This window comes from Protopterus annectens, chromosome 16.part0 (genome assembly GCF_019279795.1).
Source record: "Protopterus annectens isolate FY-2018-M chromosome 16.part0, PAN1.0, whole genome shotgun sequence".
Taxonomy (NCBI): Eukaryota; Metazoa; Chordata; order Ceratodontiformes; family Protopteridae; genus Protopterus; species Protopterus annectens.
The window spans coordinates 483,194,859-483,208,127 of NC_056750.1; the positions used below are offsets into that span (position 1 = coordinate 483,194,859).

Sequence of the window (13,269 nt, forward strand, 5' to 3'; positions counted from 1 at the left end):
TCTCTGCCGCAGTATGCAATGGCTGGAGCCAGGTATTTTGTGAATACCCTGGGTGCAGTAGATAAGCCAAAGGGAAGTGCAGAGAACTGATAATGCATAGACCTGGCCCTGAAATGTAGATATTTCCTGCATAACTCCCTTATGGGGATGTGCAGATAGGCTTCTTTAAAGTCTAGGGTGACTAACCAGGCATCCTTGGCTAACATAGGGAGAAGCTGTTGCAGGGTAAGCATCTTGAATTTTGGTAACACCAGGAAGATGTTGAGAACTGAAAGATCCAGGATTGGGCTCCAAGAGCCCTCTTTCCTGGATACCAGGAATAGTCTGGAGTAGAATCCTTGACCCCTCTGTTCTACTGGAACAGGCTGAATAGCTCTGATATTGAGCAGGGAAAGTACTTGGTTTTGAGCCTCTGCCCACTGGTTTGGAGGAAGGTCTGGAAACCCGCTTGCGGTTGGCATTGAATGGAAATAATATTTGTACCCTTGGGTTACAATGTTGAGGACCCATCGGTCCTGGGTGATGGCCATCCAGTTTTTTGCATGAAGGGCAAGTTTTCCTCCTAGGGGCACTAGCAATTGGGCAGGGCTGGGAAGCAGAGTTGTGAAGTCATTGTGAGCTTTTCCCATAAGGAGGTGGCTTACCACTCCATGCTCTAGGAGTGGGGGCGCTCCATTGCTTAGATCTCTGCATACCCTGAGACAGTTGTCCGAGTGGTTTGTTTCCCCTGGGTCTTGTTTGGGAAGGCCTGGAGGGGGCTGGAAAGGACCAGTGTTTTGAAGGGCAATGCCTGTTGAATCTAGGTGGTTGCACTTGTAGGAATTCTTTTAACAGTTTGCATAGATTTAGCCTGGTTGCACTTGTAGGAATTCTTTTAACAGTTTGCATAGATTTAGCCTTTTCTTCCTTCTTCTGCTTTGGAGCCAAACAAACGGTCCTTATTGAAAGGAGCGTCTAGTAATTTAGATTTGACATGATCTGGCAAGGCCTGTTCCTTCAGCCAAGCATGTCTTCTCACTACAGAGCCAGTGACTGCAGCCCTGCAAGATGCTTCCAGGGCATCAAAACCACACTGCTAAGTATGCTTACTAACTTGGTATGCAGAGTGCATAAGCTCCTGCAATTCTTTATTTTCTGCACAATCTGGAAAAATTACCACTTTTGTTTAATAAGTTCCATAAGATGTTGCTGGTATTTCAGCATGTGAAACTGTCAAGTCAATGCCCTGATAGCAAGAGTTGCAGAGGTATATACCTTCTTACCCCATCTGTCCAAAGATCTGGAATCCCTATCTGAAGGGATAGGATTTTTGGTTGTAGTAGCCTTAATACCTTTAGGTCCCTGGGAAATCTCTGGATTAGCAGTAGGATTCTTTAAAAGAAACTTGTGGGAATTGGGTACTCTGTAGTACCTGTCTGGTTTCATAGGGCCCGGAGGTAAAGTGTCCGGAGTAAGACTGGATTCCATGAAAACATCATCCACAGCATCCAGGAGAGGGGGCATAGCTAAAGGCCTGTGCTGAGGCAACTCAAATTCTCTGAGTCTTTTTTTGGACTGAGGATAGTCTTGGCATTCCCACTGGAAATGCTCTCTTAAAGTATGCAAGGTTTCACCAAAAGAGAAATCCTCTGGAGGGGAGGCAGAGGGAATGGATTCCTCTGCATCTAAATCCTCTCAGGTGGATAAGGGCATGTCTTCATAATCAGAAAGGCCTGAGTCATCGGACTCCTGGTCTGTAGAACCTGAAGGGGACTGGAGTCTTTGTCTCTTAGCAGGGGAAGGCTGGCTTCCCCTAATCAGCATAATAAGGTCTTCAGCCACTCTGCGCATTTGTTTTTGTGGCATGGGTGCCTGAGCATGCGCTTTGGTCGTCGGTTTTCTAGGCGTAGTGCGTACTCTGGGCCTAAGAAACTCAGTAGTTTTGGTTAAAAAAGTTGTCATCGGTTTGATTTGAACATCGATAGGAGGAAAAACTTCCTCAGAAGCCGGTGCTTGCACAGCGGCTCTGGACCCATAGAGACATCCACTGGTTCCATAGTCGAAGAAGCATCTCATGGCATGCCGGACTATGACTGGGTCTCAGCAGAGGCCTGCAAATCCATAGAAGCAGGCAACAGGGGCTGCAAAGGCACCTCACTGAGTACCGGCGGACTGGCGACTAGCTTAACTGAAGCATTGTCGGCAGTTTTGGACGTATGTGGTCTGTCTGTCTTTATCTTTACATATTTATCAGAAGATCGGCAGTCGGATGGGCTTACTGAAGCTATTTCAGAATACGGAGAAAGACAGCGAAAGAATTTAGTGACAAAGATAGCCTGACGACGAATGGTTTGGGCGTTAAACAAGGCACAAAACTGACAACGAGGGACATCGTGGTCTGGGCCTAAACAGGTGACACAGTAAGAATGAAAATCTCTGAGATATATGCTTTCCACAGGCAAAATAATTGTTAACTTTTTCTGACATCGGTTAGAGCAAGAAAAAAGGATCCTCAACGGGGTACTTAGCTTTAGAAGACTTCAAGATTATTCAACTCGAAAATGAAAAATTCAGGCAGCGTCCGACCGGCACTTGCGAACTGTTTCTGCTTCGGGCTTTTCCTCGGCAAGAAAGACTGATGTAATGGCATCGGCTGCTTGTTTTTGTACCCCTGATGACCTGACGTCATGGAAGAAGCAACAGCATCCGACACAGAAATATTAAGTCTCTGGTAGTCGGGCCAACTGAGGGCTACCTGCAGGCAGATAACCCAAGTGTGATGACTGCAAAAGTGAAACACGAAGAACATCAAAGGTTACATTTTTTTAGATACATCCACCTGTTTGTGAATTTCCAAGAACTGGGAGCCTGAATGTTGAGTAAAGGTCTTCTGTAATGTCAAGAGATATCTGAAGGACAGACAATATGGTGGCAAAAGATGTTCTGGGAAAAAATATTAATGTGCTGGAACAGCTTAAAGGTTAAGTGTCTGCAGTCATTCATAAACCAGGAGTTGGTTGATACATTTGTGAATAGCCTTCATCGTGAGCCATGTGAAGTAGAATTTGAGTACATTCATGTGTCCTTTTAAGAAGCAAATATTCTCTCTATTTTATCCATTAGTGAAGTGCTAGGTTAAAGCTTGACTTGTTCAAGGTTATCCATAAATATCTACAGACATCAAAGGCTGCCCTCCTGCAACTGAAATAGCTAAGTTATGAAAACATGCAGCTTTTTCTCCTGTACAGTTCACAACACAGGAAGATGGCCTTTCCATTAACTGAAGGGCAGGGCAAAAGAAAGAATCTGACTAAACTCATCGGCAGCAAGAATCAAGGAGTAGAAGCTGAAGTACTCCAAGACAGAAATACTGCAGCTAACTTCCTCATGAAAACTATGGGTACTAAATTTCAAATCTGGGAAGGATACAAAATTTAACACAAGTTAAACATAGATCGTTAATTTGTCTCATGTTTCTGGGACATATGCTCCAGAAATGTCCATTTTCAGAGGATTTCTCAATGTTCTGTTTCATAACATTGTTCTAGACTTAAATATGAATTACTTACACATTCACCCATTGCCCAAAATTAGAAGTTATGTACTCACCATAACGTTCCATCTGAGTAGGTGACTTCATTCGGATGCAACCTGTGGGTATCGGATCCGACCTCGGATCCGAGCCGGCAATTCAAAAGCTTAGGATCCGAGCTCCTAGCTCCTCCCTCTTACCCATAACCCCTTGCCAAGCCCTGACTGACCTCAGATTGAGTTTGCCTCAAATACTGACAACAGTACACTAAAACAGCATAAATACTCGCTCTATAAAGGTCAGGGGGATGGAGGGGGGGATGGTTGCATCCGAATGAAGTCACCTACTCAGATGGAACGTTATGGTGAGTACATAACTTCTAAATCTGAAGTAGGCAGACTTCATTGTCTGCAACCTGTGGGACAGAGTCCCTAGCTACCTGAATCTTGGGCCGTCATGGAAGGATGTTCGAGCACCGCTGAGCCAAAGGATGCTCTTCCTCTAGAAACAACATCCACCTTGTAATGAGAAATAAAAGTATGAGGCGAGGCCCAAGTAGCTGCCGCGCGCAGATATCATCCAATGATACACGGGACCTAAAGGCGGCTGACGTGGAAACTGCCCTAGTAGAATGAGCCGTAACCCTCTGAGGAGCAGGTCTGCCTGAAGTGTCATATGCCTGCAGAATACAATTAGCAATCCACTTAGATAGTGTGACTTTAGATACTGCTTTACCCAGAGCAAATTTAGCAAAGGAGACGAACAGCTGATCTGATTTCCTGTGGCCAGCTGTTCTGTTAATATAAAAACGTAATTGTCTATGAACATCCAAGGAATGCAATTTGTATTCTCCTTTGTTTGAGTACTTGGGAAAAACACAGGTAAATTGATTGACTGGTTAATATTGGATTCAGAAGAGACCTTCGGAAGAAAAAAGGATTGGTCCTGAGGCACACCCTATCAGGGAAGAAAGAAAGGTAAGGCGGTTTGACGACAGAGCCTGAAGCTCAGACACTCTTCTGGCTGAAGTGATAGCTACCAGGAAGGCAGTCTTCCAGGAAAGGTACTTTAAATCAGTAGAAGCTGCAGGCTCAAGGGAGGAGCAGTAAGGGCCTGCAGGACTAAAGACAAGTCCCAGGGTGGTACAACCTCCTTGACTGGAGGCCTCAACAAAAACTCCTTTGAGAAATGTTTTGCATAATTTTGCGTCATAAGGAGCTGTGTCATGACCAATGTGATAATGCGAGATAGCTGCCAATTGTACCTTAATCGTGGAAGAACTAGCCCCTTGATGAAAGAGGTCTGTTAGAAAATCCAGCACCGCTGACATAGGTGCCGAAAAGGATCCAAAGTTCTCTGTACTGCCCATATAGAGAATCTCTTCCATTTACTCCGATAAACCTGCCTGGTGGAAGGTTTATGAGCTGCCACTAAAATGGCCTTGACCGGTGATGAGATACCGAGTCCTAATTAAGGATGGAACTGGAGCAGCCAAGCTGTCAACTTCAGGGTCCGCAGATTGGGAACTGACATTCCCAGAGGGTGAGAGATGAGATCCAAATTGGATCCAGAATCCATGGTGGATTGATTTTGTGAGACCATACGGGGAACCAAGGTTGTCGAGGCCAGAATGGGGCAATGAGAATCATTCTGCTCCCCAAACTGTTGGCTTTCTGCAGAAGCCTCTGCATCAGAGGAAGTGGAGGGTAGGCATAAAGGAGACCGGGAGGCCAAGCATGCACCACAGCATCTCGGGAACTCCCTGGTGGGAAGCAGAGCGAAGAAATTGTCGCATTTGGCGTTTGAGGGAGAGGCAAAAAGATCGCAACAGGGTTGCCCCCAAACGGCAAAAATCTTCTTCGCTACTTGAGGATTGAGAGACCACTCGAGTGGAGAAAGGATGGTGCGACTGAGCTTGTCCGCAAGGATGTTGGACTTTCCCGGAATGTGTGTTGCTACCAGAAAGCGTTTGGTGGAAATTGCCCATTCCCAGACTCTCATGGCCTCTCGACAAAGGGGTAAGACCTGGTTCCTCCCTGTTTGTTGATATACCAGACTACCGACATGTTGTCTGTCTGAATCGCAATAGTCCCTGAAGGAAGAACGTGGTGAAGTGCTTGCAACGCTAGGAGCACCGCCCTCATTTCCAGGACATTTATATGCAATGACGTCTCTGTGGGATTCCACGTGCCTTGGACAATCTTTCCGCAGAATGCCCCCACCCGAGGCAAGAAGCGTCCGTGGTCACTGTGGCTCGGGAAATGCAGCAAAAGGTCTCCTGCCAGGGGCTCCGGAGAAAGAAGCCACCAAAGAAGGAGTCCCTGCACGCTCTGCTGACCGCAATCGGAGCATTTAGAGAAGAACAAAGAGGGGACCACTGAACTTGAAGGGTCCATTGAAGAACCCGCATGCATAAACGGGCATGAATGAGAAGCGGAATAGCTGCCGCCATAGAACCTAGGGCCCTCAGGACCGAAGCTGCAGTTGGAGATGGTTGCAGGATCGCTGTCACATGACACTTCAGGCTGGCAACGGACTGGGGTGAGGAAGGCTCGCATTGATCTGGTGTTTAGTCTTCCTCCTATGAAATCTATAACTTGTGTGGGGTTCAGAAAAGATTTCTCCCAGTTGATCGTGATGCCCAGCCTTGGTGCTAGTTGAAGAAAGTAATCCCTGGCTGAGCACAGAAGATGCCTTGATGATGCCGTCAGGAGCCAGTCGTCCAGGTGCGGAAAGACCTGTAATCCCTGGAGCCTCAGGTGGGCCGCTACCACCGCTAGCACCTTGGTAAACACCCTGGGGCTGAGGTGAGACCAAAGGGAGGACCCTGAACTGATAATGACTGGCTCCCAGCCGAAGCGAAGAAACCTCCTGGATCGCCTGTCCATCCGAATGTGGTAGTACGCGTCCTTGAGGTCTATGGAGCACATCCAGTCGTTCTCCTCAAGAGGGAAGTATAGATTGCAGGGTGACCATCCGGAACTTTTGCTTGGTTACTGACAGGTTCAACTGGGAAAGGTCTAAGATTGGTCTTAAGTCCCCCGTCTTCTTTGGCACAAAAAGAACCTGGAGTAAAACCCTAATCCGTTTGATCTCGGGACGCGCTGGATGACTCTTTTTTCTAGCAGCTGTTCGATTTCGATAGCTGCCGCCTCCCTTTGGTCGGGTGGAACATCTGGGAGGCTGCGAGATTTGGGAACCTTGAATAAGGGAATTGAATATCCTCTGGATATGACTCGAAGCACCCAACTGTCTGTTGTTATGGACTCCCAAGAAGTCAGGTGCCTCGAAAACCGCCCCCCGACTGCCTCCAGAGACGGACAGCTGGGCAACCCTTCAGGGCTGCTGCGTGGGTCTATCAGAGAAAGGTTCTCTGGACCCAAAGTTGCCAGGAGCCCCCCTGCCTCTAGCATGACGACCTCCCTGTCCTCCTCTGCCACAGAAGGACTGGTTGTCCGGAGCAGGTTGGGACTGCTGCGACTTCCGGAACCACATCTTCTTCTGTCCCTTTTGGTTCTTAGAGAAGGACCTCTGGGGAGCTGAGAAGCGGACTCCGACGGCAGACAGCGTCTTCCGTCCTTTCGCTCTGGACTAATGTATCGCGAACAGTCTTGCCAAACAAGGCAGAACCATCAAGGGGCATTCGAAGGTCGCCTTTGAAGGGCTCTGCAAAATCACAATGGCGGAGCCAGGCCTGTCGCCTCATGACTAGGCCTGCTCCGCTGGCTCTAGCGGCTCCCTCAGTAGCATGAGAAAGTAGCCGCATAGATGTATTGAAACTGATCTGAGAGTGGCCATTCGGTGGAGTAAACCTGTTTATCCTCACTCGAGATGGACTCCGGGGGAGATGCAGCGTATTCTTTAATCAGATCCCGCTGCATCCTAATGACATGTGCCATGTAGTTCAGCGCTCTCAAGGAGAAGGTTGCTGAACTAAAAACTCGCTTCCCAATGCGATCCATCGAACGGGACTCCTTGCCGGGAGGATGCACGGAGGGACTCTCCTGGGCCAATTCCCTCTTCGTGGCTGCAGCCATCATCATGGCATCTACTGGGGGACCCTTACTCCAGTGGGTGCGGTCCGACGGAGGGGAAAGAATGCGGTCCGGGCGCTTGGGGATAGGCTCAATGGTGTCCAGATCCTTCCACGCCCTGATGGAAATAAGATCCACCAGGGGGTCAGTAGGAGGAGACACCCAAGAGGTAGAAGGGCCCGCCTCGAATGCCTCCAAGAACACAGACTCGTCCGAAGAAGCCTTGGGGGCAGACCACCCCCCCCGATCCTTAACATCTCCATGATGTCTCCAAATGAGACGTCCTCAGGGGGTGACCTAGGGGAGCCTTCCCCTTCATCCAAGTCTGTGTCTTCAGTGACGGACTCAGGGGAGTCCATGTGCCTCCTCTTGCACTTACGCTTCCGAGGTACTTCATCGGGGGGGGCTGTCCGAGGAGTACTCTTCAGCAGTTGGATGTTCCAAGGGAACCACTTGGGACATCGAGGGGCTGTCCCTGGGACTGGCTGGTGGGGCCTAGACCAACTGCAATGGAGTGCGGATGGAGCCGTGGCAGGGACCGGGGTCCGGATGTCCTCGACAGTGCCCTTTCCACTACGTCGAAAGCCGAGGGAGCCAGCTTCTCTAAGCCCGAGCCGACCCCCACTCGGATCCGACGGATCGGAGTCGGAGCAAACCGCCGGATCCGAGAGGCCGTGTGCTCCGACCTGGACGGAGCCGAAGACACACCAGCTCCCTCGGATCCGAGGCTCGGCCCTCGGCTCCGAGAGGTCGGGTCCAAAGTACCCGAAGCACTCAAGGGATGGGACGGATCCGAGGTGCGCCGACCCATCGGATCCGACCCACCCCCGGATCCAAATCTGCCCGGCGCCGACAGCTCCGAACCCGTGGTATGGGTTGGAGAAGGAGCCAAGGGGCGAAAAAGGGTCAAGCCCTCCCGGATGGGGGCTAGAGCACTCCCATTTGCATTTGGGCCTGGATGAATTTCCTCATCATCTGGTCCATATCAGCTTCACTCATAGAAAATGTTGACCTAGTGGAGGCCACCAAGCGGACCTAGAGAGCCGCCTGAGACCTCCTGGAAGGGCTAGCCTCCTCCTCCTCGGGTCCAGGAGAGAACCGAGGGAGTGGAGCCGAGGAGGAGGAAAGCTAGAAGGCACAGGGAGGCCCGCTTAGATGGAGGAGCCGAACTGGAAGTTTCGGCTCTTCGTGGTGCCTCTCCTGTGCCTCTCCTTCTGTCTTTCCTAGAGGATTCCTTCCTCCGCAACTTAGAGGGAGGTTGAGTCCCAGCCGAGGGGAGAACTCACAGCAACAGGTTGCTGAGTGGGGCAGAGGCCGGCGGTATCTGGAGGTAAAGACCCGCCAGCACCAACTTCGACCTCCGCTCCTCAAAGCCGGGGTTGAACCCTGCACAAATGGTACAACCAGATGACAGGTGTTCAACCCCAAGATGACCAAGTGTGGCCATCCGCTGGGGACAGCTTATGGCCACACTCACATTTCGAGAACACAGCCTTATGGGCTTCAGACATCGAACCCTAAGGCCTAACACAAAACACACACAAACAAACTACGCAAAACCCGAGAAAATTAAATAAAAGAGAGAGGAAAGCCTAAACACACTCAACACTAACTATATCAAGAAAGAAAATAAAGATTTTTAAAACTTTTTTAGTCAAAAAAATAGTTCTTATCTTCACCAACGCCAGGAGCTCTGGAATTCCGTAGCTACTTGAAAAGCGGCAAACGAAATCTGAGGTCAGTCAGGGCTTGGCAAGGGATTATGGGTAAGAGGGAGGAGCTAGGAGCTGGGAGCCTAAGCTTTTGAATTGCCGGCTCGGATCTGAGGTCGGATCCGATACCCACAGGTTGCAGACGAATGAAGTCTGCCTACTTCAGATCTGTATTTTATCTTGCTCAGAAACACAGGGGACCTAACACACTATTCCAGCACTCAGAAGGTGTAAGGTATAGAATTATTCTTGGGGTACACTTCATTCCATTGCAGGACATATGTGCACAAATGTACTCAGATGTGCCCAAAGAAAAGCACACCCACACACAGTCTATAGGATTTGTAATACACCTGAAGCACTTTGTTGGGATGGGGTCCATGCATTTTTTGAAATACGTTTTAAGTGTGTGGAGTGAGTGACCTGCAAGCAAAAAGTTGGCAACAGAAATTTACATTTTGAGTGCATTATAAAAGTTGTAATATAAAAACATACAACAGAGTAAATTATCAAACATGAAGATAAATATACTTACCCTATAAATGTATACTGAGGAGGTGCTTGCTTAGATCTACCCAAGATTCGTATGTCATTTATTGCCGCTTCAGTAGAATCTCGTGGAATAAATTTTATGCACAACCTACGTTTTCTGAAAGCTGACTCTTCTGCAGAAGAAAAAAAATGTAAGATACTACCTCTGGGTAAGGATATAATATCTTTTCTAAGTGTCTTATGGAATGACAATGCATACTCTATTTTTGCTACAGATTTAAGATGCAACAGAAAATGAATATTCAAGTAACTGATTCTAGGAAGCATCAACATTTTGTGCATGTGTGGTCTGCAAAGAGGCATGTGGTTCTGAGGTGGGTATTTAATTTGCTTCTAATACAGTAATCATGCACAGAGTATATGACGTTCCCTACTAGGAAAACAGCCATTCCTCAAATTTTCAAACTTTCCTTCTAAGTCAAGCCCTTCTAATAATCACAGCTTATTCCACAACTTTAGACACTGAAATCACTGACTTGCTTCAGACAGGAGCAGCCAAACTAAGGTAGATGGTTTTCAAACAAGAAATGTACATCACTAATTCAGTAAGCGTCTTGTTTTATATTTTTATAAACAGATGGCTGCACCTACATTCATAACATGGAGGAATTACTGACAAGAAGTTTGTCTTAAAGAAACTATAGCCAGCAGCTCGTACCCATTGGTGAATGACATACTGAAGCACTGGCTTTTTATACTATATGCAGTAAAAATCCATATGCTTTGCAGCACTTGCTACCAATATAAGTACTGTAGCATTTATTTTATACGTTGTTAACTCACTTAAAAAATGCAAGTTCTCCTCACTGAGACACTCATTTACTGATCTTCTGGGGGATATACAGAACTAAAATTGCAGTCAGCTGCTTTGCTTTCAATTACGTTTCAGACGATGAATCACAGACTAATTTTCAGCTCTCATAATTTTTACAGCTATAGCCATTGAAGCCCAAGCAAATATCTGGAGAGGAAGAGGAAGCCTGCATTCCATGCATTTTTGAATAAAGGACTGAAATAAAGATTTTATTTGACAATAAGACCTTTGGTATTTTTTCTTTTTGGTCTCACCCCGGGGAAGTTCCAGTTATTGGGAAACTATACTCAGGACTGCATATGACTTTTATATTTCTTACTAAAATTTTACTGACTGGCTTTGTCAGCTATCTTCTCCCCTAGATGTTTGGCCAAAGGATGGCCAAGGCCAGTTTCCAACAGAGACAAAAGCAAACGCAAAGCAGAGCCCTATTTTTCCAATTCATACAGGGCAAGTTGACTTCACAACATGACCTCTCACCTCTGCCTTCAGTTTCTGTCTCAATCTAGTAGGGATAATATAGTGAACCTTTCTCCAATGTCTCATTTCTTATGTCCTTATGAAAAAGATAGCACACACTTGCTCTCCTTCTCTGTATAATATATACTTCTCTGCTACACTTAACTGAAACAAATGCTGTACAATTTCCAAGTAAGATTTCTCCCCACTGTTATACAATTCCCTTGGTGAAGAAAGAAATTAGAATTCCTACCACCCTCCTCAGAGAGACACACACAGACAGACACACACACAGACAGACAGAGAGACAGACACACACACATAGAGAGACAGGCACTAACACAAAGACACAGACACTCATACACACACACACAGACACACTCGTACACACACACACACACACACACACACAGACACACTCACGCACACGCACTCGCACACGCACTCACGCACTCACGCACAGACACACACAGACGCACACACAGACACACACACAGACGCACACACACACACACACACACACAGGCACAGACAAACACACACACAGGCACAGACAGACAGACAGACACTCACAGACAGACAGACACACACACGCAGACACACACACAGGCACAGACACACACACACACACTCACAGAGACACAGACACACACACACACACACTCACAGAGACACAGACACTCACACACAGACACGCAGACACACACACACTCACACAGACACACACACACACAGACACACACACAGACACTGCACACAGACACACAGACACTCAGACACACACAGACACTCAGCACACACACACAGACACAAAGACACAGACACTCGCACACACAGACACTCGCACACAGACACTCGCACACAGACACTCGCACACACAGACACAAAGACAGAGACACAAAGACAGAGACACACAGAGAGACACAGACAGAGACACACAGAGACACAGACAGAGACACACACAAACTCTCACACAGACACACACAGAGACACACAGACACACACTGAGACAGACACACACAGAGACACACAGACACACACTGAGACAGACACACACAGAGACACACAGACACACACTGAGACAGACACACACAGAGACACACAGACGCACACAGAGACACACAGACGCACACTGAGACAGACGCACACTGAGACAGACACTCAGACAGAGACACACACAGAGACACACAGTCAGAGACACACAGTCAGACAGAGACGCACAGTCAGACAGAGACGCACAGTCAGACACTCAGACACACACAGAGACACATACACACACAGAGAGACAGAGACAGACACAGGCACACACACACGCAGACACTCGCACAGATACACACACAGACACACAGAAACTCACTCACATAGACACACACAGATGCTCGCTCATAGACACTCACAGACACTCACAGACACACAGACACTCACATAGACACACACAGAAACTCACACTCACATAGACACACACAGATGCTCACACACACACACAGATGCTCACAGACACTCACAGACGCACAGACACTCACAGACACTCACAGACACACAGACACTCACAGACACACACACACAGACACACACTCACACACAGACACACACACACACACACAGACACACACAGACACACACACAGACACACACAGACACACACACACACACACACACACACACACACAGACACACACACACACACAGACACACACACACACACAGACACACACTCGCTCACAGACACACACACACAGACACACACTCACACACAGACACACACTCACACACAGACACACACTCACACACAGACACACACTCACACACAGACACACACTCACACACAGACACACACTCACACACAGACACTCACAGACACTGATGCCACTGTTAGCCAGTTTACAAAGCGCATATGGATAGAGCCCTGATTGTGACCTTAACTATCCTGGACTGGCTAGTAAACTGGGAACTGGAGAAGCCAGTGAAAGACAGTCAGCAGATGCAGCCACTACAGGCTCACACATCTTGGGGAAGGGTGGTGGTCCAGCTCCCAGAGTGCTAATGTCTAAATTAACGAACAGGTGCAGTGTAAAGACAGAGGACAACACAGTGCACGTGGCTCTGACAAGCTGCATTTGCACTGTAACTGTAAAACATGTATACAGCTGCACAAAAGGAAAGCAGCAGGACACTGTGCATGCGTTC

General features: G+C 47.8%; 1 protein-coding gene across 4 annotated transcripts in view; it reads right to left on the reverse strand.

Annotated features, from left to right (window-relative positions):
* Positions 1-13,269, reverse strand: part of MVB12B (multivesicular body subunit 12B) — a 1,443,639-nt gene that overhangs the window by 865,333 nt on the left and 565,037 nt on the right. For all 4 annotated transcript variants that reach the window (XM_044058226.1, XM_044058224.1, XM_044058227.1 and 1 more), the window contains one exon: positions 9,793-9,922. In XM_044058226.1, the coding sequence (XP_043914161.1) occupies positions 9,793-9,922 (130 nt within the window). The remainder of the gene's footprint in view (positions 1-9,792; positions 9,923-13,269) is intronic.